Raw genomic sequence first — 26,934 nt, forward strand, 5'->3', positions numbered from 1 at the left:
AATGTGCTAACTATGAGACGTTGGAAAGTGTGTGCTTCCAAATACTCACTTGTCCTATTCAGACCACTTTATGAATTAAATGCAATACTGTATAAAATATCCAGCAGAGTAGTAGACATTCAGATTTTACATACTTTCCCATGTGTTAAGGGAGATATAACAAAACCTTCCTTTGACTTGAATATATTTCTTGCTTTTCTTTCCATTCATTTGGATTAAATTACCCCTAAAATAATATTTATCTAAGTGATAAGTGTCCCCTCCATTTCATGATAATTCAGAGTAATTCCTAATAATGTGGATTGTCAAATCCCACTGCAGATTTCTCTCTCTAGCAGAAGGACCCAGGAATCTGCATCTTTAACAATTCCTCCAGGTGATGTATATAATAGATACCAATGTATATTTCCTCCAGGAGAAAGTTGTATGTGAAGCCTTATGGGAGCTGATGGCCAAAACAATCATCCATTGTATGCACTGCTGAGCTTCTTTTTATGACCCATTTCCCAATATATTCTAATTCATATCTATAGAGGTTACTATGTGATTCACCTGAGGACAATTGTTAGGACATGTAATATTCACATAATGGGGAAATAATGTCTGCAAATTATGTTTTTTGAAGGGCTTTCAAAGCCTTTTTCTCTATGGAGAATGAGAAGTTAGATCTGGTAGAGGATTACTATGGGACTACTCTAGGAATTTGACAAGTGAGTAGAATCCAATATGGAAATAACCTACTCTACCAGATTTTATCTATGAACAAATATTCATTTCTGTCTTGAATAGAATAGATAACTAATCACATTTGTAGAGACTCCATTCAAACAAATTGTTCTATGCATCAATTTTATTGTTATAAAATTTATTTTCTTATGTAAGTTTCTGCTCTAGGCAATTTATGAGAAAAAAACAAACATGCCCAATCCATCAACTAAATAGTTTGTAATATAAAGGCATATTCTTCTTCTTTTCTCACATAAGGAGTTATCACCAAAATATAAAATTTCCATGATAGGTTTTTACTTTATTTTATTTCTAATGTTTATTCATTTTTGAGAGAGAGAGAGAAAGAGAGAGTGAGAGCAAGCAGGGGAGAGGCAGAGAGAGAGAGAGAGAGAGAGAGAGAGAGAGAGAGACAGAATCTGAAGCAAGCTCCAGGCTCTGAGCTGTCAGCACAGAGCCCAGTGAGGGGCTTGAACTCATGAACTGTGAGATCATGACCTGAGCTGAAGTAGGATGCTTAACCAAGTGGGCCACACAGGCACCTCAGGAATTATAGGTTTTTAAATGGAAAAAACAAACAGCAAATGAAAGGCTGAAAAGTCAAAGATTCATGGTAAAATTGGCTCACCAATTGTGAAACTTACAAAATTATTTGAATGCTGTTCTAAATATAAATAATCCTACATTAAAACAGATTTACTTTTTGAAGTAGTGATCTTTTTATAGTACCAATGATGGTGCAACTTTCAAATACCCATTGTGATTTACATTGCTAGTAAGATATTAAATAAATTATATTGTCTAACTATAGTCCTTAAACTGCTTAAGAGATTAGCAGTTGAATTTCACTTTTAGTGCAATATAGATTTAAATATATTCAAAATTCATTAGATTCCACATAGGAAAAAAATGTGAAGATATCTTTGATCTTTGATGAGACCATTATTTTTTGTTTTAGAACTAAGAAACGTTAATCATTTTTGATCATAAAAACAGTTATTGTGAAGAACAGTAATATGAAAAAATAAAAACCAAGGTTTCAGACATTTTGGTTAAGGAGTAAAGAAGAAAAATGTTTGATTTCTCTAGGAAGAAACATTTCTCTCCAGTCACTCTGGTGCATTTTGTTAATAAAAATAACTCAAAGAATATTGAACAGAGTATTGTCATAGGAAAAACAGAAGGAAATAAGAATGTCAAATAAAAGAATATTGTGCTAAGCCTTCAAGTTATATGATAGTTTTCTGTTTTTAAATCAAAACAGCACAATTGCAATTCAACTTCCTAATTATATCAAGAACTTATCCAGCAATCTAATGATAGCTTAAAGTCGTGGGTTATGCAGTGAATGTTGTTGTTTTTTTTTCACTCATAATACTTGTGAAAATGCTTGACATATGAAAGGAAGGTAGCTAAGAGACGGGGCAGTGTATTAGAGACAATATCTAAAAGGGAAAACTTACTAATAAGCATTCTAAATGTAGCTAGAAACCTTTAAATGATGCATGTGTTATTTTTAAGTCACACATGAAAAGCTCAAAGCATTATGTTTACCTCTTACTATACAAGGGATTCCACATTTTCTAGAAACTCAATGAAAATTTATAAGACAAAACCACATAGCAAGCCTAATATAGTGTCATCACAGGACAATGAGTGAACATAAGTACATGCAGTTCACATTTGTCAAGAGGAAGGACATTCTGGTTTCCCAATGATTATCTGGGGAACTTATTAATAAATATGTTTGGAGAGTATTATATAAACAGGATTTATCTTTATATACGATTCCTGTCAAGCCTGAATGGGTCAAACAGAGACACATTGAAAGGTAGATGGATAGATAGATAGTCTGTCTCATGGGCATATAAGTATTTTAATAGTAGAAACCAAAATGCATGTATTAATTTATTTAACCACTTTAATTAACTAGTCAATGCAAGAAGTGCAGCCTTGACAAAGTTTTAAGATTAGCTTGAGGAAAATTAGTATACCAGGGTAAACATCTATTTTTAAAACCATCTATTTTTATGCTTAAAATATGTATCTTTCAAATAGTTAAAAATAAAATTTTAGTTCTGTAGTGGATCAGATGGTGGCCCCAAATCCATATATCTGATATTCAAATCTCTGGAACATGTGAATGTTGCCTTATTTGGAAAAAGAGGTCTTTGTAAGTGTAGGTTAAGTTAAGGATCTTGAAATGAGATCATGTGGTCCCTAAATGCAAAGACAAGTGTCTTTATAAGAGACAGAAGAGACGACAGAGAGAAAAAAAAGGCCATGTGGAGATGGCAGAGCTATGCAGAGACAAACCATGGACTACCCTGGTTTACTAGAAGCTGGAAGAGACAAGGAGAGACTCTCGCCTAGAGCTTTTGGAGGGACTGGGGCCCTGCTGACACCTTGATTTTATTAGGCTTATGGTCTCCAGAACCATAAGAGAGTAAATCTTTGTTGTTTTAAGTCACCAAGTTTGTAGAAATTTGTTACAGTAGCCCTAGGAAACAAATACTGGGGAAAGGAGGGAAGAAAAAGATGATGAAAGATGTATTGTAATTTTTTTTTAAAGGCAGCAAGTGGAAATTCAAACCCTTAGGGTACTAGAAATGAAATCAAAAACTGTTATCCATCATTTATCATCCCCTTTATAACTTCTAGATATAGTAGTATGTCACTCTGGAATAGTCCTGATTCCAATTACAAGGAAGTAGCTGACAATGTCTTCCTTTTACGACACTGTCTGCTAAAATACTCCAGTCCATAATCACCTAGGCTCCCGGAGCTCCTTGTGTACCAGGCACTCACAAACCTGATGTCTTTCCCTTGTGAAATTATATTTTAAGGATTTATCATCTCTGTGTTACAAACCATTATGTATGATTAATTTCTACAAAATGTTGATAAACTATAAACATCAAGCTAATTGTTTTACCTTTGGACCTTGTCTTCCTGGATATCCTGGTAATCCTGGAACACCAAGTTTCCCCTAAAGTTAAAAAAAATAATAATAAAGATTCTAAGTTGAATTAAGTTTAAATGATGATTTTAGCCATTTTTCTAGAAGTTAGAACCACATATTTGTACAGTCAAAGGGAAGATTTACAAGTTTTCACCATACTTTACTTACATTACATTTCTTCATTTGCATAGGGAAAAATTGTTTTGGACATATTTCTAATGCTATAACGTTCTCTAACTTAACACCTGTCTAAGTGACAGTGCCTTCTTTGGGGGCAGGACCCTGAGCTAAAAAGAATTCTAGGACTCTCTCTGAACTCTTAAACATGACTAAAGAAAATGCCTAAGCTTTTCAACATTAAAATTATTTAAAGTTAGTTGATGTAGTTAGAACTGCATTTAGATTTTATCATTTCAGCTGGAGTTAATCCTTTTTATAAAATGATTTCATTTCTCATGTAAATACAAAGTAAGCAATCCTGAGTTATTTAGGTATTTCTCACTGAGCAGTTTAAAGAACTATACAAGAAATTCTGACCTAATTTTGGGGCCAAGCTGCTTCTTCTTTTCAAACATCTGGAAAATCTGGGTTAATCGACACATCAAATGTTGAGAACTATAGCTAAGTAATGATGATTTTTGTGGAGTGTTAATTCCTGCAGGTGGGACCTTAAATGTGCAACAATTTTGCTCCAGTGCAATGAGATTACTTCTCAAAAAGTGCTAAAACAGTAAATTGAAGCAAAGTCCAAAGATGTGTAACAAATACCAAGAGGTTTAAAATGCTACACTAGCAAAATTTCACCCTGAACAAAGCATTAACTTAAAAATACAGGTAATGAGAAAATTAAACTAAATTTCTGAATAAAATGTTTGTGGAATTTTACTGTGACTATTTTCCTTAAGATTTTATAAAAGCACACTCCATATATATATAATATTATTTATCAAAGTCTTAAAACATTGGGAAGCACATAGCATCATTGTTTCCCATGTACTTTTAAACAAAATAAGAATAAAAACAAAAACAAATCCAAATTACTACATGTAACAGTAAGAGAGGAACAGCAACTTTATGAACCACAATAAATATTTTACTGGATGAAACAAGGTAAGAAAATAGGAATATAGTTTATGACCTTGTTATTATAGATTGAACTAAAGAGTTGTCTGATTCAAGATCAACACTGCATAGGTAAGCAGTCTTCAGATGGAAAATATGCAAACAAGCCCTAAGAAGTATGCTTATAATGATGTCCCTTTGGATGCATTAAGTTATCATGTCTGTTTTATGCCACTGATTTCAAGGTTAATGAAATTCTCTAATTATGATCATGAAGTCTTTGTGTTCCATGTTAATTACTGTATTAGAATATAGACTCTTACTCACTTTAGAGTCATTTCAAAATAAATCCAGGCAGAAGTTTTGTTTGCCTTTTCAATATGGTGATGGGCAACTTCCATAAAGGGGAAATGCTAATGAAATGTTAAAGAAGAATTGTGGGGTAAAGTCCTGATGCCTCTAAAGAGACTCTGGCGTCATTTACAAGAATAAAGTGGAGGAAGGATGGGAGGAAGTTCCCATAATAGTCTGAAACTATTGGCTAGTGAGTACTCTAAGTGGAAGGGTGATAGGGCCTTGGAAGCCTTTGTTTCCTCTCATCCTTTCCTTCCCTGCCTAAACATGATGACATTATTCATCAGTTCACAAATGGCAACTGGGAGGGTGAAACTTTAGAAGAACTACTACATCAGATGATTCATAATGACATGAGGAAACATCTTCTTACCTATGCAGTCACAGTGCCTGTGTAATCCTTATATATTGTTCTTCTGAGCCAGGATGGCAAGGAGGGAAATTAAGAGTTTTCTTAAACAGCATGGAATTCTCATATTTTATAGAATAGTGGCATGCTCAATATAGAAAATTTGGAAAGCAGGTATACATATTAAAAGGAAGGAAATCATCTGAGTTATACCACCAAGAAATAATTCGTATTTATATTTTTCTTTAGTGTACAAATAGGATAACACTTGTCATGGGAATTTCTAGTTCTTTCTTAATTTAACTTCATAGTTACATTATGAGGTGTTCACCATATCACTAAATACTCTATGATGCCATAGTTTTAATGTCTAATATTACATGAAAATGTAAATGTAATGGTTGAAAATATTTTCTGACATAGTATATATAGCACAGTGGCTCTTAAATCAATGAATATTACAATTATGGGGACGTTTTAAAACATAGTGATGCCTGGGTTAACACTAGACTAAAATTAATCTCTTCAAGTTGGGCTTTGACATCATCATTTTGTAAAACACTTGCCTGTGAAAATGCATGTTCATGTGAAAAAAATATAAAGTGTACATTTTGGTATGAGGAGCAAAGATAATTCTACCTCTTCCAAAACAATAAGTATACCATCTTTCATTGATTCTTTGATCCATTGTTAATCACATGCACATTCTTTTTTAAACTTTTTTTAAGTTTTATTTTATTTGAGAGAGAGAACGATAGCAAGAGAGAGAGAAAGAGAGCATAAGTGGGGGATGGGGGGAAAGAGACAGAGAGAGAGAGAGAGAGAGAATCCCAAGCAATGTGGGGCTCAGACTCAGAAACTGCGAGATTATGACCTGAGCCGAAATCAAGAGTCAGACGCTTACCCAACTGAGCCACCCAGGCGCCCCAATCACACTCAAATTCTTAATCTCTAATGAACGTGCAAGAGCTTGAAGAACTGCTAATTCTGCAAGGCCAAGGAGAGCAGAGGGGATAGGTGACAAGGGAGAGTGAAAAAGGATCAATGTAGCCCTCTCATGGTTGTACTCCTAATAGTATACGGATATGCTTGAAACGCAATAGAATCCTCTAGTTTTCTGACACAGATGATTAAAAATATTTTTAAATGACAATGAAACATCATCTGTGAATTTAAAGTTGTTCACTGACCTTCTCTCCTGCTTGCCCAGAAGGACCGGGGTCTCCAGTTGGACCTGCTCGACCCTTGGGTCCTTCAGGGCCATCTTCTCCTCTTGGACCTACTTGACCAACTTCTCCCTGAAACACAGAGTAGCAAAATTCTTATAATTTAAAAACCATTGGATATTGAATAACAGACATTACAGTCTATCAGAAAGTCATATTCTTCAACTCTTCATTTATTTCCTTATGTTTTATTTATGACAAAGAGGCCTGAAAACGTTTGACTTCATCAACCTTTCCATTGGTAAATAGACAACTGAATATAGTCTGACATTTGAGAGCTTGTTTGGAGGTTCTAGCAGGGGAGCGCAGCTACTCGTATACCCTTGATCGAAGAAGGGTCCTCCTGTATTGGGGAAAGTCATCCTCTTCGACTGAGCGCGCTTCCGGAGGGACACACGTGGAGTGGTGAGGAAGGAAGGGGACCCCCGCCTAGCCAGCCAGATCAGCTGAATCAACCCTGGCGATCAATGGGGTGACAGATGTCGCAGCCAAATCGCCCTCCCATCCTAGTCTGACATTTGAAAACCTACAACAGCCTGCTGCTACCATGTTTAATATTAAAGTAATTTTAACACATCTGTGTTGTACAGAGGAAGAAAAAAAAAATAAGATTCAAAGTTAGATGGTATAGGGTGGCAGAATAATCAACCCCAAAACATGCCACTGTGGTGTGAAGATTATTTTGAACTGAAAGCAACTGAGAAGAAGCAGATGTAAGAGAAGCTGCTAACAGCAGGATATAAATTTTCAAAAGTGACCTCCCTCCCCTTTCTACAAGAAAAGACAAATGTTAATCACTGGAGACAACTAGACCCTTATCAGTCTGGAGCCAAAAGCAGACACCAGAGGAATCTATTCAACAAACTTCATTAACTAGCCTTTGTCTTTAGTTTCCAATATATCTACCTTCCCACAATTTGCAGCCCTAGAAACTAAAAGTCCTTTTCCTTGTCATCTCTAAAAATTTATTCTTCCTTTGCTGAAATGCCATATAAGCCCAAATTCTAACCACCCCTTTGAGTTAATTATCATGGAGTGCTCCCATGTGTAAACTTGAGGCACAGGCAAGAAAACTTCTGTTTGTTTTTCTTTTGTTAATTTGTCTTTTGTCAATCTAATTTTACAGGGCCCCAGCCTGAGAACCTAGCAGGTTAGTAGGAAAAAGTAATTTTCCTCTCTGACAATACCAATTTTGGAAAACACTTTTGGAACACAAGAAAAATGCCTCCATTTTAGACTTGTTTTTCACATTTATAGTTTTAGGGACTGAAATGTGTAAATCATTGTCCCCATTCTGGAAACAAGCATTACATACATTTTAGGGAAACAAAAAAATTCTGCAGTATGCTTCTTTGCTTAGATATATTAGGTATTATGGTGTTAGATAAAATAAATCTTCCCAATAAAGCATGTAGTTTAATTTACTTTGGGAAACTCGTATTTCTGTTTTCTAGACATTCATTACCAGAAAAAAAGTGTACTACTTTTATGCTCAAAAATTCAAGATCACTAATAATGAAAGTTCAAGAAAGTTGCAAATACATGGTTTCCAAGCAATAGTTCACCACAAAATTTAGAAGAAACCTATAAAACCTCTTATTTTTTTTACTACTTATTTATTTATTTTAAGACAGAGAGGCAGAGAGAAAAGCCCAAGCAGGCCCTGCACTGTCAACACAGACCCCAATTCAGGGCTCAAACCCACAAAATGAGAGATTGTGGCCTGAGCCAAAATCAAGAGTCAGACAATTTAAATTGCTGAGCCACCCAGACGCCCTTCAAACCACTTCTTTTAAACAATTTGATCATCAACTTAGAAAATACCTATAAATAATACTACTCAACTTTATGCACACACACACACACACACACACACACACACACGCAGGATGTAGAACATGGGAATTTAGTATAATATCTGAAAGACTATATTGTCTCCACAAAAATTAACATGTCTAATCTTCATATAAAAATCAAAGTGAGCAAAGTCTCAGTACGAACATTTTTATTTATTCTGTGCTTTCTATATTTAAATATAAGGATATACACACGCATGCCTACATATACACACACATGTAAGTGTTTATTTTAGTACGAATTTTCCTCTTACTTACTCTGTCACCTTTAAGACCCATGTCACCTTTGAATCCTGGAAAACCATCTTCACCCTAAAAAATAAAAGTAATAAAACTGGTGTTTAATGATTTGCTTGAATGAATCTAAAACATGGCTATATAAAATATGAACACTGATAATTTAGGGAAAATTGTTCTGGGAAATGTGAATCCTAGCTGTGAAATCTCCTTCTCCCTATTCTAATCTTTATTGCCTGTATCCTGTCGTTTTTTTTATTATTATTGGCTCCAAGTTACTCCAGGAAATTTTCCTCCAATATGTCAATTAGATCTCTGTCTTATGGGGGATATAACCATTCCCTTATAGTAACATATATCTTATGCCATCTGAACACATAAAAAGTAAATATTTAAATAATTACCATTTAAACTTTGGAATACAAGGATTTTGATTACCAATTAAAATGTTTTTACCCTTAATTTTATACTAATTCACACCAAGGAATATTATAGTATGCATTTTGTATCATGTGCTTTAGATAAATGCCTTGTAGCTCAACTTGTATTCTATATTACAATCTCTTTTCAGATGCAAAATAAGCAAGCCAACATTATTCTTTACATGTCAATAGAGAATGTTCATTATTACATCAGTTCAGTAATACTGAAAACTGGGCTTCCTTTAGTAAAGAAAGCAGAAATATTTCATACTATTCTGAGTGAAATTTAGATTTTTTAACAGTCAGCTTCATAGGGCTGCCTGGGTGGCTCAGTCAGTTAAGCATCCCACTCTTGTTTTTGGCTCAGGTCTTGATCTCATGGTGAGATCGAGCCCCACATCAGGCTCTACACTGGGTGTGGAGCCTGCTTAAGATTTTCTCTCTCTCTTTCTGCCCATCCCTCCCTCAAAAAAAAAATTAAAAATAAAGAATAAATAAAAGTAAGCTTCATGAACAAACTTAATGTCTCTTAATTTCAAGAAAAAAATTAAATTCCTAAAGAATAACCATTAAATTTTCAATAGCATTAATTGAGCATTACTCTGTTCTGAGTCCATGTATGGAGTATTTTGAGATTTTTAACAAGAAAAACTAAGAACATTTGCATTAACTTTGATACACATGGAGATGGATGTTCAGATGATAAAAGCATGAAGATGATGATGGTTCTGGTGTTGGTGGTAGTGAGGCAAGAAACTATTTGAAGAAGGTTTGACAGGGCAGTTGGTATCTTAATTAGGAGTTAGAGAAAGGATATTACTTAAAAGTTTGAGGAAAGGATATTTCAGGCCGAGTATGAGAACAGAGCTAAGAAGATTGGCACATATACTTCCACATTCTGCTGCCAAGTGACCTCTATAAAAAACAAAACTGATCACACAATTTTTTACTTTAAAACAACTCAATGGTTCCAAATTGTTAATAATGAATATAAGCTGCCATCTCTCCCCTCCCCTTCTGACAAGCATGATCTAGCCCTTGCTTGTTCATTTTGGCAGTCATATCTTTGATCTTGAATCTCCCTTCTACCCCCTACCCAAATGCACTGAGATTGAGTTCTAGAAAAAATTAATTACCTATATTTCCATTTGTAATTTTTGCATTGGTTGCCATTGTCATACACACACCTGCAAACCCTTTACCTTCTCTGTCTACCTCTGTCTACCTTTACTCTTCTTCCAAGACTCAGTTCATAATTCTGCTATGAAGTTTCCTATGACCTCAGTCTTTCTCCCACCTTGAAATTAACCGGTCTTGTGTGCTCCCACTAAACATTTATTATTATCAGTACATGCCACCCTGCACTTAGTAAATTATAGTTTTTTTCTTTTATTAATTGGTAGAAAATAAGACTTATGCCTAATTAGCCTCTGTGCTTCCAGTGCCTCATACATTTTTGGTCCTCAATAACCATGCCATTTAATAAACATTTACTAAATGGACCCTTACTAAGTGAACATGCCTCAGTGTGTGTTTAGCAAGGTATGTTAAGATCCAGAACATATTAGGTAATTATGGATATGAGACCTAAACCTGGAAACGGGGTCCAATCTGGTATCTTGCTTAAACCTAAAAATTATGACAGGTCTAGAAGTTACCTTTAAGACAAAAGCATGATGTTTTCAGTATTCTGGCTATAAAGTAGCCGTGTAAGTAGGATTCTTTCTGTACTGAATGCAACTGGGCAATAATAGAGGCTTAAAAGCTGAAAATGACCATTTAACTTCCTATTGACTATTGTCTTCATTACCTTCTCTCTAGAGAGAAAGGTAATTACACAGTTGCCAAATTTAGTTTAAAGAACACTGAAATCTAAGTCAAAAAATCAATAACAGATTTTACAATTTTTCCAGGCAGATATTTTTGTTTTAGGAGAGAACATCGTTGACTATAAGCTATTTCTGGCACATCTTTGTTTTCAGTATGTTCACAATTAGAAAATAAATTAGAAAAGCAAATAAGAAATAAATTAGAAGACTTAAATTATTAGGTGTATCCTTACAATAAGTGGCATTTTTTAAAACAAGTGACTCTATCAAGTTACTAAGCTTTTCAGTCCTAAAACTATCAGGTCTGAATTAATCTTCAGAAAGAAAAAAGGAGAGGGGTAAACAAGGAATTCACCTATGCCATTTGTCATTGGGTTATGTTGCGTAAGGTCTAAGGAACACATCTGTCTGTACAATGAAGAATTCTAATCCTAGTTAGGGTACTAATTGCTTTTTCACCTTTAGTTAACAATTAACATTGTTATGTGTAAAAAGAAAAAAAGTTTCAACATCCTTCCTTATCTCTTTCAAGAAAAATGGCTAATTATAAACATTCTCAGAAAAACAAAATAAATAATAGATATTAAAATTCACTAATATTTAATGACTCTTCACAGTTTGAAAATAGGGAGAATTTGTATTAGAACAAAGTTTTCATTAACTTTTATATGAATTTCTCTAATCTAGATATCTAGATAATACGTATTAGATTTGATAAAATAACAGGTAAAAATATAATAAAAGATACAAAAAAAAGTATTGCTGAAAATTACCTTAGCAATTTTTTAGGACAATGTTTTTATTTTACACACTTAAAATAAGACTCAGTAAATTAAACAATCTGCCTCAGTTTACCAGTCTACTTAGTATGAGAACTAGAATTGGAACTCAAAATTTTTATAGCCCGTCGTGGGCTCTGTGCTGACAGCTCAGAGCCTGGAGCCTGCTTCAGATTCTGCGTCTCCCCCTCTCTCTGCCTCTCCCCAGCTGGCTCTCTTTCTCTCAAAAATAAACATTAAAAAACATTAAACAACAAACATTTAAATTTTTTTTACTTCTTTTTCTCTATATCTACTTGTTGCTTCTGAGATCACACACCATTCAAAACAACCAATAATCTCCAATTGTTTTTCTACAGGTAAGCAGTATACATTATTTTCCTGTGTGAGTTTCTCTTCACAGGTATCTCATCATCTATATTCTTACTTACTTCTGTCATTTTGCCACTATCTCTTTTCCAGCAAGTTTACAACTTTCCCACCCCAATTAACCTTTCCTTTAAACACTGTCTTTCCTAAACTCTTTGGAAGGCACTTATCGCAGACAAAAATTTGAATTAACTCTTAAATGTCTTAAGAAATATTGCAAACAGAGAAAATGCTTATATGTGTGTATATATGTATTTTTTTTTGCATAGGCCATCTGCAAATAATTACAAGTTCAACCCTATCTGACCAATCATTGGGCTCAGCTACCGACTCAATAGGACATTATCCCTGAAGTTCATCTGTGATGATCAGAATGAATTGGGATTCTTATCAAAGTAACTGAGTTCGTTTCAAATTCATAATAATTTTTATACAGTAGAACTGAATATAGTTGCATTACTTAACAATGCCTCAGTATGTTACTTTTTATTTTTTAGAAAAAATTATAATGGATATAATAGTCCCATCCCTTCAGTCCTTGTTTTCCATTCCTCATTGGTATCAAATCCACACAAGGTGCTTCTTCTTTTTTTTTTTTTTTTTTTTTGGTGCTTTTAATAATATTATGACTATGGGAATTAAATTATCATTAAAATCAAAATTTATATTCCATAGTTTCTCAGCAAAGCTATAAACATTTTATTCTAAACACTATTTTTAAATATAATATTGTATTAAGAATTAATAATACTGCCTGTGAGTAATGCCACTTTACTTATTTTTTTAATGTTTGTTTATTTTGAGAGAGAGAGAGACAGGGGGAGAGAGTAGGGGAGGAGCAGAGAGAGAGGGAGACACAGAATCCATCCAAAGCAGGTGCCAGGCTCTGGAGCTATCAGCACAGAGCCTGTTATGGGGCTCGAACCCACAAACCGCAGATCATGACCTGAGCTGAAATCAAGAGTTGGGCACCTGAGCCACTAAGGTGCCCCTGCCATTTTATTTTAACATAATCAGTGAAGGATCTGGGGGTTCTACACTTACATTAAACATTTATGTAAACAAACAAACAAAAAAACCACCTCACTTTCAGATTCTTTTCCCAAGGACAATTAAACTACAAATGCTCTATGAAAGATTCCATTCTTTCATTCACCTCTGCCTAGTTTTAATCTTTATTTCTTCTCATTAATATTTTTGTTTTGCATACAGTATTAATATCTAAGATTTCTTCTTCCCCCAATTGATTTAGAGTACTTCTAACTTTCATAATTTCCAATGCATTTCAGCTTAACTTTGGGGATTTCAGTAAAGAAAGAAGGGAATAAACATTCCTGTTAGGCATATAGCTGGATATGTACAAGCCCTGTGGCTAATTTATTCATAGGCAACTCTATGATTTATAAAAGGTAAACACATGTAAGAAAAAAAAGGATACAGGATTAATTCTGTTTATGACATATCTTTGCTTCTGTTCTATAATGTAGTCCTCACCCCAGGGTATAATCTTTTTTCAAAAAAGTTTCCATGATACACAGTACAAATGTCTGCTATCAAGTAATCACTTAATATATGGGGAAATGAAATAGCTGTTGAATGAATTTAAATTTTTGATCTAATAGATATGTAGTAATTAAAATCACCTAAATAAAGTATGTCTTACCTTTTCACCTTTAGAGCCCTTGAGGCCTCTGACACCATCTGCTCCCTATAGAATAAATTAGAAGGATTAACTGATTGTAATATTTTTCACTGAAAATAAATGGTGTGAAAAAAAATAACGTTTACCTTTACTCCTCGGGGACCAGGGTAACCAATAGGACCCTGTGGACCAGGAGGACCCTGAAAAAGACCCATTGCTATTTAAACATGCATTATGTTGAAAGTGCTACTCATCCACACAGTAATTTTACCAAATAATCTACAAGAATATGATATTTTTCTACTACTGGTAAAGATTATTTGAGGTTTATCATTTGTTTCTGAAGTCAGATAGGATGAACAAACCATGTGATTAGCCCTACCTACTCCAAATTTATTGTATTATATGTTTATGAAAAAGTAAGATAAACATTATCAAGAAGATGATCAAAATTTATATATTTTCCACAGCTGGCTTCATTTAATTAGTTTACCTAAAGGAAACAATTTTTAAATAGAATATATAATTTCTATAGTAATGCTGTGTTTTAATGCTATTTTAATAAAAACCTAAAACTACCAACTCTAAACACACTGATCCTACCCCCTTCTCTTGTAATCCAAGGTAGTACTAACAATAAATAAGCTCTTATTTTAATATTTTATTTAGATATTTTGATAATTATTGCTCTTACAATTAAATATTCTCTTGCTTAAAAGTTACCAGAGAGTAATAAAGTAAAATTGGAGTGACATAAATAGTTTAATGATATTTAGTAATTATTACCCAGTTTCATTATTATCATTTATGGCCATTCATTCCACATATACTACCTTTGCAAAATCTAGATTTATCTCTGATCATGAGAATATTTATTTAAAAGAGAATATACTCTAATTTATAAAATTACTATTACAAAATTAAAAGTTATCTAAGGCACATCTGTTTTTTTAAACCTTGAATAAAAATAACTACCAGAACATTACTGTATTTAAATGATAGCAAAAGAAATCTTTAGAGAGTAAAGACATATTTAAAGGTAGAAACAAACTATTTTCATGTACTTACTTTGTAATATTCCTATCCCTAAATGATAAGAATATATATGTAATGTTTACATATATATTATATGTTTATATATTTATACATATATACATATATATATCATAAAGATGACTGAAGTAAAGCATTTTCTCTTAGACATAAGGTGACAGGACATCTACATAGATACTCTGTAACATACCAGAGCACCTTTTTCTCCAGACTGGCCTTCTTTTCCAGGATGACCCTATATTTAGCAAAAACATATACTGGTAAGATGCAATTTTAATGGTAGTTTATAATACTATGAAATTGTTCCTTTTTTTTCAAACCTATGGTTTCAAAAGATAATGAACATTTTGCATCTGTGCATATGGCCCTAAACAACATTATAAACTGTAGCATTTGGAAGGAAACATAAGCTTAAATTTTATGGATGTAAGTTTCACCAACTACATAATGTATTTGAGAGTTTGGAAAAAGTACATAAAACAAAACAGATCATCATTAACAATTCAACTCTGGTATCAACAGTTCTTATATAGAGGCATTTTAATCTGACTTATATTTCTCAGATTGATCAAATAATGAAATGCACACCTTCAAAAGGCAGCTAAGGCATATGAACGGGACATTTGATAATATAGCAAGAACATAAATACTAATAGTGTTAATAATAAAACTCTCGAGATTCAATAAGCAAAAATGTATTACTCCATCACAATTATACCCAATAAAAATTTCGCATCTTAGCTCAAAAATCTAAGTAGTTTGAAGAGAAAAAAAAGCATAAATAACCAATTTTTATATATAACAACTGTAGAGATAATATATTTACATTATTTATTATTACATTTTAGGTACAATAAACACTGCTATATTTCTAGAAGGAAGGAATCCCTGGAGGCTGAGGATTTTCATGGAAAGTGTTTGAGGAAATTTACAAATGGTGAGAAATTACCCCTTGGACCCTCAAGAAAGAGGTACTTTGAAAAAGAAGAGAGAATGGAAAAGTGCAATGAAAAAAAAAAAAGGGCTACGAAAGGTATAGAGGTGAAGATGATTTGAGAAACGCTGAGAGAATAGTGCGTGGATCTGTTTGCCTGGAACTAATGGCTCATGAGGAAGTGGGAAAATCTGAGCATCTGAGATTCTGGCACCAGAGCACCAGAATGAGTTTATCCAAGAATCATTGCATGATCATTAAAGATTTTGCAATATGGAAGTAACATGATGCAATGGTATTTGAGAGGGATTAATGTTTAATTACTGGCTCAATTTGTTTTTATTACTAACTTCAGAAAAAAAATCACTTCTAAAACACATGTGAAACGTATTTTTGAACATAAATATGTAGAAATTTTAATGACAAGTAACTATTACTTACAGGAGGCCCATCAGCACCAGGAAGTCCTGCAAGTCCTGGTTTTCCTTGTGGTCCCTAATTAAACAGAGAAAAAGCGTATCTTATTTCTCTTTTAAATGAGAATAATGAAAAATATAACTTTTATGCAGGAATATACTATTAATAAAATTCTTAACTCAAGTCACTGGTTTTTATCTATAAGCAACAAACATTTAAATAACTGTTAAACATATGTGGAAAATGATATATAGAGATAAATGAAAACCAAATTTGACATACATCAAAAACATGCTAGTTTTGGCCTGCTTAGTAGTCCCAAATGTATCTTTTTTTATTAACAAATTAGGTTTTGCATACCACAATAAACTAGAGCTTAGAGAATAAAAAGAAAAGCAATATAGAGCAGAAATATATTGATTTATATCATTGAAAAATAAACAATGCACATGTCTATCAAAGATACTGATATGTATTGATTCAAATAATTACATAGTAATACTTATAAAATATAACTAATTATTAAAATATGTTAGAAATACATTATATTGCGACAGTTATTCATAGGACATAAAAACAAATCTAATATTTTGATGTCAAAGTTCATAAGCTAATATGCAACTAACAAATAACAACCAAGTATCTATTCAACACATCACTCTTAATTTCCATTTGACCACAGAGGGTTTCAAATCTCTTTTAACATGCCACTACTACAGTTGGAACATAGTAAGAATCACTATTGCAAAAAGTAAACTCTTTCTTGATAGGAACATGGGCATTCAGCTGAGAATAATTAACATATCAAGTCTCCAGAGTTCAAACAAGTATTGCTTACTGGTCAAGTTATTAGCCAGAATTTAGAAACAATTGAAAGGGGAAACATATATAAGCAAGCCTAGATAGTGGACACAATTTAGCATTGTTTTCATTCTCAAAGGGTATTTAGGAAAAGCATTACATTTATGTAGATTTACAGTACAATGTTATAAGAGGTATAACTTAAATCACAATAGAATAACAAAAAAATGAAGATATCCTTTAAATTGAACAATTTTTATTTTATAACTGAGGTTAACTGCCTCTCATTTAAAAGATTTAAATGTTTCAATCCCGTTTACCACTCTGAAAAGTCATTTTAAGTCAAGTAATCTAACATTATGTAATAATAATTGTAAAACACCGTATTTTTAATGGCAGTATTTTGTCTGTGACATACATTATCTTTTTCTCTCAAGACAATTGTCTTATTTCTTGAAAACAAGATGTAGACTACAAATGCAGAACTATTCCATTAGTTATTCTTTTTTTTTTAATTTTTTTTCAACGTTTATTTATTTTTGGGACAGAGAGAGACAGAGCATGAACGGGGGAGGGGCAGAGAGAGAGGGAGACACAGAATCAGAAACAGGCTCCAGGCTCTGAGCCATCAGCCCAGAGCCTGACGCGGGGCTCGAACTCATGGACCGCGAGATCATGACCTGGCTGAAGTCGGACGCTTAACCGACTGCGCCACCCAGGCGCCCCTCCATTAGTTATTCTTATCAACAGACACGATATTTCTACAACCATCACCTACACACAAGACTACATGGATTTTTTGTTGCTGCTATATTTAATGGACTAGAAATATGAAAACTCTTGAGCTATAAAATGATTTTTTAAACTGAGTTAACCATTCTGACTGATGTGAGGTCATATCTTATTGTAGTTTTAATTTGTATTCCCCTGACAGTGAGTGATGTTGAGCATCTTTTCATGTGTCTGTCAGCCATCTGGAAATCTGAAAAATGTCTATTCATGTTTTCTGCCCATTTCTTAACTAGATTACTTGTTTTTTAGGTGTTGAGTTTGATAAGTTATTTATATATTTTGGACACTAACCCTTTAGAAGATATATCATTTGCAAATATCTTCTCTCATTCCGTAGGCTGCCTTTTAGTTTTGTTGATTGTTTCCTTCATTGTGCAGAAGCTTTACATTTTGATGAAGTCCCAATAGTTTATTTTTGTTTTTGCTTTCCTTGACTCAGGAAACATATCTAGTAAGAACCTAATGTTTATAGCAGCATTATCAAGAACAGCCAAGTTATGAAACAGCCAAAGTGTCTATCAACTGATGAATGGATAAAGAAGATGCAACACACACACACACACACACACACACACACACACACACACACAAACACTGGAATGGTACACAGACATAAAAAAGAATGAAATCATGCCATTTGCAACAATGTGGATGGAACCAGATAGTATTATGCTAAGTGAAATAAGTCAGTCAGAAAAAGACAAATACTATATGATTTCACTCACACATGGAATTTAAAAAACAAAACAGATGAACATAGGTGACAGAAAGAGAAGCAAACCAATAAACAGACTCTTAACTATAGAGAACAAACTGATAATTATTGGAGGGGAGGTGGGCAGGGGGATGGGTTAAACAGGTGATGGGTATTAAGGAGGACACTTGCTATGATGAGCACCGGATGTTGTATGTAAGTGATGAATCACTAAAGTCTACACCTGAGACTAATATTGTACTATATGTTAACTAGCCGGAATTTAAATAAAAACTTAGATAAAAATATTTTTAAATTTTTTTATTAGTTTTCTTTATTTTTGAGAGGTAGAGACAGAGCATGTGTTGGGGAGGAGCAGAGAGAGAGGGAGACACGGAATCCGAAGCAGGCTCCAGGCTCTGAGCTGTCAGCACACAGCCTGACTCGGGGCTCAAACCCACGAACTGTGAGATCATGACCTAAGCTGAAGTCAGATGCTTAACCGACTGAGCCACCCAGGTGCCCCAACTTGGAGAAAAATATTAAGTTAAAATAAATCCATTTCTTTTATTTATTTTTATTTGCTTTTTAAATGTTTATTTATTTTGAGAGAGAGAGAGAGAGAGAGAGAGAGAGAGAGAGAGATGGAATGAGGAGTTATGTTAAGCAAAAGATTAGATAGTCTTTTTTTAATATACCGTCCATTTTAAGTCTCAATTCCATGAAATATCATCATGGGTATGGGTAAATTAACTAATGTTAATATATGAGACAGTTTCAATATAAATGAACCCAGATCCATATCCATGTCTTCAAAGTCCTTGACTTTAATCTTTATTTTGTGTCTTGTTATTTCATTCTTAACTCATAACATTATATAATACTATTAGTTTTCTGTAAAGAAATTAACATGTGAGTGATGTAAATTCTGATGTCATAAATTAAATCACAGGAAATATTCAGCATATATAAGTTATCAAAATGTCAGGATAAAGGATACTGTTGTTTTATCCAATTTAGTTAACTAAAAAATTTTATCAAATATTTTATCACAAATATAATAAAAGTACAGGCTATAATAACTTAGGGAAAAATATAAAAGTTACTGGGAATTTAAAATATATGACAATAGTTAAGTTATATCTGTTAGATTATACCATGATCCAACTGAAAATATTATTCACCAAGTTTTGGGAGAAAGGGCTCTTGAGCCAGAATGAACACAATACAGTGTATCATAAAAAAATAAAAGTAATATATATGCAAAATAAAATGTAACATAGATGCAATATAAACAGAACATGCTTCTCTTGTGTTCTTGAGTTCCTTTCTTGTTTTGATAAAAAGAGACTATCTTTGAACCCTCAAATTAGATACGTTCAGACCACAGAAGGAAGCCGCTAATGCTTAAGACAGCTTTCTTCTTACCACAAGTACAATGAACCAAATCTTGTATTTTCCCTTTGGCTTGACAAAGGGAATTCAGATATTCTAGTTTACCTTAACAGCAAATTCCTCTTAGTAATCCAATGCATGGTAGAAAACTTAATAGGCATATGCCTCAAGTACAATTTATTATGAATATATTCTGGTCATGATGAGCTAATCTAAAGAATGGTAAAATAGGCCCAAATTAAAATTTCTGATCTAAAGTAAAGATTTGAGCACACCTGGGAGGCTCAGTCGGTTAGGCATCTGACTCAATTTCAACTCAGGTCATGATCTCACAGTTTGTGGGATCAAGCTCCATGTAGGGCTCTGAGCTAACAGCATGGAGCCTGCTTGGGATTATCACTCTCCCTCTCTCTCTCTGCTCCTCCCCCACTTGCATGCACACACACTCTCTCTCTCTCTGTCTCAAAAAAACAAAAACAAAAACAAAATACAAGACAAAACAAAAAAAAACTTTAAAAAGAAATGTCTTAAAGTACATATGTGAAATCATCTTTGGTACTTTACATTTTAAATACATAGGGCAGTCTCCAAAAGAGCTCTAATACTGTACCAAAAAGAAAATATGCACAGAAAAAAAGTACTTGAACGACAACTTAAATTTGATGTTAACTCTCGCAACATAATAATGGGATAAATAACTCAATTAGAATATTACCAAAGTATGTGAAAAGATATTTTACCAAAGGAAATAGAGAAATGGCCAGTAAGCACATGAATAGATGCTCAACATCACTAGTGGTTAGGGGAATGGAAATTAATAGCACAATGAGATACCATTTCGCTCCAAGAAGAATGACCATAATCAAAAAGAAAAACAAACATTCATGAAGATCTAAGGAAACTAGAATCTTCATACAATGCTGATGGGAAGGAAATAATGGTGCAACAGTTTGGAAGCTTCTTCAAATGTTAAGCATTACGTGCAGCATATAACCCATGGTAACCTATGTATCTACCCAAAAGAGATCAAAATTTGTCCACACAAAGACCTATATGCAAATATTCATAGCAGCACTATTGATAGCAGCTAAGAAGCTTAAACAACTTGTAAGTCCATTACTGCTGAACAAGTAAACAAAATGGGGTATATTCCATTAATGGAAACCATTTGGCAATAAAAAGGAGCAAAAAAAAAAATGATGTATGTTGCAACATAATAAGCCTCAAAAACTTTAAGTCAAATGAAAGAAATCAGACTCAAAGGTCACATATTATATTCATTTATATGATTAAATTCATATTTTATATTCACTCCTGTATTTCATTCACATTAAATGCCCAGTAAAGACAAATCTATAAAGACAGAAAACAGATTAGTGGTTGTCTAAGTCTAGTGGTTGTCTAAGTGGGTAGAACACAAGTGCATATTGACATAAAGTTTCTTTCTGGGGTGGTATAAATGGTCTAAAATTGTGATTGTGGCACAACTCTATATATTTACTGAAAATCATTGGCCAGTACACTCACAATGAGTGAAATTTTATGGTATGAAATTACACCCCAGTAAAACTGTTTATTTTTTTTAAATTATATGTTCACATAAATCAACACAAGTAAGGGGAAAAAGACATTAAAAAGAACCTGTTAACATTGTACTGTAACTATAGGGGACAGGAATATTACTTAAGGAATCTGGCAGAAGAAATCAGAGAAAAACATCTTTTTAATTAAAGATTTATTATTTTTTTGATCCAGACATTGAGTTATTAACAAGAACATTCTTTGCCATTTATACATAAAAAATGGTGGGAACCATAACTTCACAATTTTCCCTTAATCAGATCTTCCTAAAAAACCCTTTGTCACAGCAAATCTAATGACATTTTTTAAATAATGAGAAAGAAAAGGAGAACCGAAAGGAAGAGAAAGCATTCATTCATTCCAGTACATTTCTAAAATTAATATAGCTGAGAATGTCACATTTGGAAGCTATCCAAATGGAAATATGTGATATTTTATCATTTATAGTTCAGAGATGCATGAATGGCTTCCCCTCACACTGTACCCTCAAGGTTTTACTCTGGATTATTTCCTTATGTGCTGAGCCATCTCAACATCTTATCAAAACCAGACGGCAAGGCATTGCATCTGGCTAAGGTTGACAACCCGAAATTGGTCGCCAGATTACTAGAACAAACAGAGTTAACTTACTTTTTCACCAGGAGGACCAATTGGACCTTGTGGACCAGGAAGACCCTATTTTAAAAGAATTTATTTCACATGTCAGGAATCACATCATAAGAACGAATTTTTTAAAAAAGTAAAATAACCTTCTATTTCACATGCAATGAGTTATGAGAATCTGTATACATTCCCCACATTTCCCAGAAAGTTTTGGAACACTATGAGGCATTTTACACAAGCTACTCTTTTGGCAGCGTGATTGTAATGTGATCCGATTCAGACCCTTCTGCAGGTGTGGCTTTCGCCCTGGCATTCCATGAACACTGAATGACTCATTTTATTCTTGGAAAAAAGGGGCCTCTGCACATTTGCTTAATTTAAAAAAAGGGGGGGGGGGGGGAAGAATCGCCTTCCTACTTTCACGCTGTAAACATTTTCAGCCCTACACAGAATTTTTGAGGCTGTTAGTTTTCTCACGAAAAGATACGATCTTACCCCATTATCTCAAAGGAGCTGCAGTGGCTTAGACTTACCTGAGGTCCTGGATTCCCTTGCTGACCTGGAGGTCCAGGCTCCCCTTGGGGACCCTGCCACAGGAAAATATAAAGAGTCTTTAATAGGGCTATTTCGCATAGTTTTTTTTTTTTCTTCTCAATTGAAAATCAGTCCCTAAATCAGTTTTCCCTATGGAGAATCTGAAAAACTTGAAATATTAATGCTAGCAGAACTTAATGGACTTAGCAAAATGTAAGAAATTTTTATTTTAGACTTAGCAACAAAAGTGATTTGTTAGAACCTAGATGGCAGAAATGAGTTATTTTACAGATGTTATCTACATACCATGTTTCCTTTTGGTCCTGGGGGGCCGTCTACACCTGCAATACCCTTCAATGAAGGAAAAAAAAAATATATATATATATGTATATGTATATAATATACATATGGATGTTTATAAGTTTAAATCCCTCAACAGAAAATCAAAAGACTAACCTAATAGCATGGCACCCACTAGTCTAGGGTGACTAAAACTCATTTTAGGATTTAGAGGAGATGAGATAAAAGGTAAGGTCTATATTCTCCTTTCTGTGTCCACATGGAGACAACCTAGCAGCATTTTGTACTGTGTGTTAGAAATTTAACATGAAACAGTGAAGTGGATAAACAAAAAGGAGGAGAAAATAAAGAAAGGGGTAGAGTGGAGAATGATCAGTGTAACCAATAGGCAGCATCATTAGGTCTCAGAATACAATAAGGCAGTAAACACTTAGCTGTCTACTGAAAGCTGTCATGGCCTTGGGCTTTAAAGAGTGACAACAAGCTTTTCCTAGAAAATTCTGAATATTTCCAGCAATACATACAGGCTGCCCTGTAGGTCCTGGAGTCCCCCTTGGTCCCAGCAAACCTCGAGGACCCTAGAACGAAAAAAAAAAAAAAAAAAAGCATGTCCTCATAAGGAATGCGCTCAAAGTACACTTCCTCCTCTAAAGACATTTTAATGCGATGTTTGGAGCAAAAATATCTATACATCTTTTATTAACACATGGCAAGTAGTGTTTAAAATACCATTTTTATGTAACACAAATATCTCATGTTTATGCTGATCCAAAAGCCAGAATGGGTAGCAGGGAGTTTTAGCACATACACTGTGTATCTTTGATTCTATAAATCTACATATAAATCACTTGGGAAATTTTTAAATAGGAAATAATTTCATATTTTATGCCACTTTTGTGTCATTTTCCGATTGGAATGGCAATACTGAATCTTACTAAGTATTATATTTCAATCAAATAAATTATACAAATAGAAAAATCCTGATTTTCACTCATTTCATATTTAGGTATATTTCGTCTTGAGAGAATATTCACAAAGGGAAAGAAACAGACAGCTGGAAAACTATATATACAGATTATAGAAGCCATTCTCCTGAGAGAAGATTGTTTTTAATTATTATTATTTAAAATTAATCAATATCTCCTTTTCTTTTTTCCCCTCCTCTATCTTCTCTTCTTTTCCTTCTTTAGAAAAATCAGTACAGTAATTTATTACCTCTCATATTCCCTTGAACTATTATGCCTTTGCGTTGACAGGCCATATAATGTGGCAAGCTTGGACTGAAATTAAGAGGCCTGGGTTCTAGTCTGGTGTTTTGATTAGTTTTGGGTAAACCTTCCCAATCAGTTTCCTCATTTATATAATTTGGTGGAAAAAATAATATAATTTAGCACATGTCATCCTTATATATGATATATACTAAGCTTGTAAATTTTTTGTTTCTTCTGGTTATGAGATCCATTTATCCTAAACATATAGATTCTGGAGCTACTGATGATATAAAAAATAAAATAAAACAAAGAAACAGCAACAAAAACTAGGTAAGTTCTTTGGCTGAAAAGACGTTACCTCTGATTTTCTCTATAACTTGGAACTCTATGTGCCTTTCTTTTAAAATGTTTTCCCATAACAACTGCCTGGTTAGCTTAGGTAAGACTTCTATAGTCACCTGAGTTTATTAGTGACTATACATGTATGACACCAGTCACTATTTTTCCAAACTAGGGTATCATTTAAAAGAAAGAAAGTTGCTTACAGCTTCACCTGGAAGACCCCTCGGTCCGATTTCTCCATCTTCTCCCTGTCATTGACAAAATGAATGGGAGGTAATGCAATTAGACAATATATCAATTCAACAAGAATTGATAAACTTTGTTCTCTTATGTTTTCATTTTAAATATTTCTTAAAAGAAATGAAGTTTCATATACCCTCATTCCATCTTCTCCAGGGGGACCAGGAGGACCTTGCGGACCCCGTTCACCCTATTAAACAAATACAAATACGATTAGAAAATGAAATAAAGCAGAATATTCAGAAGTCTACCCTATAGCTATCCTGCTGAATATAACAGACCATTTGGTGGAAAAACTTATGATTTCTTTGTCCTTCTCAGGACACTGGAAAGATAAATCATATTTTTACATTAACTGATTTTATATATTACTATGCTAGAAAAAAAGTTCCTTCAATTCTAAAAGCAAAAAGGTTTAAATAAAATACCTAACATAATTATTACAAACTAAATCATTTAGAAAGTTATTTTGCTGACGATTGTTTTAAACAGAGATATACTTGGTTGACTTTATTTTTTTTCTGCTTCTAAAATAATTCATAACAATCAGCACAACTCAAGACTAAAGAAATTTTGGATTTTTTAAAAAAGAATATTGTATATTTCTCTTGACATATAGTAGGTATACACTAAATATCTTACTAGGCTTCCATAATGTTCTCTTTTCTGTTTCTTTCTTTTTTTTTATGTTCTTTAATTTACATAAAGTTTGTCTTATCTTCATTCTTAACTTCTGAAGAAGAAAAATGTGAAGGTCCAAAGCTGTTCTTTGAGAGACTGCCTCTTAGTTTAATTTCCCACTAAAAATATCCCCTAGATTCCTGTTCAGCATGGTGGTTTATTTAGCTTTTGCAAATTATAAGGTCTTGTGTTGGATTGCAAGCTCATATTATCACAAGAAATAGCTTGTGGTGTCTCTGTCAATGGGTACCATTTAACTTAGGATAATAAAATACAGTGTCCAGTATATTAATGACAGACTGCCTAAAGAGGACTCTATTGAGTATATGTCCACACATAAAATATAAGAGGGAAATTAAGGTGATTATCAAAAAATAAGAGGCAAAATTAAATCTCCACTCTTGTCTTTCTATAAACATATCTTTCACATACATGTACATAAAGATTATGCCAGAACTTATATTTACATGATTAATGTCTAAAAATAATTAAAGAACTCATATTGGTATTACATCTGTAATTCTACATTGTAATTCTACTTATCTTTCTTCCAGTATATAGAAGATGCAGTAATTTACTAAATTATTGTCTTTACAAATATTTAAATTATTATTTTTTATTTCTTAAAGTCCAATGATTCTAAAATAGTTCATAACATTCCTATATTGTCCCTGTATGCAAAGTAACAGAATAGTATATATTACCCTGTGACCTTTGTCACCTGGCAGACCCGGAAGTCCATCAAATCCTCGATCACCCTGTAAAATAAACATCATCATCATCATCATCATCATCATATTCCCAATCTAATTCTATACTGTAATTTAATTGTGAAATATTCATTGATATCAAGAAACTCCGTTTTAAAATATAAAATTTTCAGAGGTGAACTGACATACAAGATCTGAATATACAAATGTGTGAGCTCCTGACCTTTGCCCCAGGTTCTCCAGGCATGCCTCTTCCTCCATCAGCACCTGGACGACCCTGATAATGCCAAGAACATGACTAAGCAAAAAGGATTCCTACTGGCACAAAGAAACAACAACAACAACAACAACAACAAACAAGATAACTGATGATTTCAGATGCCCTCAAAATACACAATAAAAACCAGTCATACCCTTTTTCCAGGTTTTCCCGTTGGGCCAGGTGGACCTTGAACACCACGAGGGCCCTATATCAAAACATCATAATTTATTCATTTTATGGAATTTTTTATCAATAAACTGAATCACATTGAGAGACATGGTTTTAGAAATGTATGTTCTCTTAGCTTTACCTTAATCACTTTAAAATAAAGAAAATTATTTCAGCTTATAAAAGCTGAGTAAAAGCTCAGATAAAGCAGAAGACAAAAGAATAATTTTTCTAAAAGGCTTCTTGCCACAAAAAAGAGTCATATTATTTTGTTAAGTTTCTAGAGACAGCTGATTACATTTAAATAAAAGTAATAAAAAGTAATATTTTAACATTTAAAAAATTCCTCAACTACTCATTTTATTCTCAAAAACTTGAGTTTTTTTACATTTCCCTTGAAAAC

General features: G+C 33.3%; 1 protein-coding gene across 11 annotated transcripts in view; it reads right to left on the reverse strand.

Annotated features, from left to right (window-relative positions):
- The window catches only part of COL11A1 (collagen type XI alpha 1 chain), a 218,987-nt gene that overhangs the window by 89,195 nt on the left and 102,858 nt on the right, over positions 1-26,934 (reverse strand). For all 11 annotated transcript variants that reach the window (XM_043575696.1, XM_043575701.1, XM_043575700.1 and 8 more), the window contains 16 exons: positions 26,515-26,568; positions 26,325-26,378; positions 26,096-26,149; positions 24,847-24,900; positions 24,674-24,718; positions 23,442-23,495; positions 22,924-22,968; positions 22,617-22,670; positions 22,111-22,155; positions 16,242-16,295; positions 15,057-15,101; positions 13,960-14,013; positions 13,835-13,879; positions 8,794-8,847; positions 6,644-6,751; positions 3,662-3,715 (listed from right to left, as the gene is read on the reverse strand). In XM_043575696.1, coding sequence (XP_043431631.1) covers positions 3,662-3,715; positions 6,644-6,751; positions 8,794-8,847; positions 13,835-13,879; positions 13,960-14,013; positions 15,057-15,101; positions 16,242-16,295; positions 22,111-22,155; positions 22,617-22,670; positions 22,924-22,968; positions 23,442-23,495; positions 24,674-24,718; positions 24,847-24,900; positions 26,096-26,149; positions 26,325-26,378; positions 26,515-26,568 — 873 coding nt within the window. The remainder of the gene's footprint in view (positions 1-3,661; positions 3,716-6,643; positions 6,752-8,793; positions 8,848-13,834; positions 13,880-13,959; positions 14,014-15,056; positions 15,102-16,241; positions 16,296-22,110; positions 22,156-22,616; positions 22,671-22,923; positions 22,969-23,441; positions 23,496-24,673; positions 24,719-24,846; positions 24,901-26,095; positions 26,150-26,324; positions 26,379-26,514; positions 26,569-26,934) is intronic.

The sequence above is a fragment of the Prionailurus bengalensis genome, chromosome C1, assembly GCF_016509475.1.
Source record: "Prionailurus bengalensis isolate Pbe53 chromosome C1, Fcat_Pben_1.1_paternal_pri, whole genome shotgun sequence".
Classification (NCBI taxonomy): domain Eukaryota; kingdom Metazoa; phylum Chordata; class Mammalia; order Carnivora; family Felidae; genus Prionailurus; species Prionailurus bengalensis.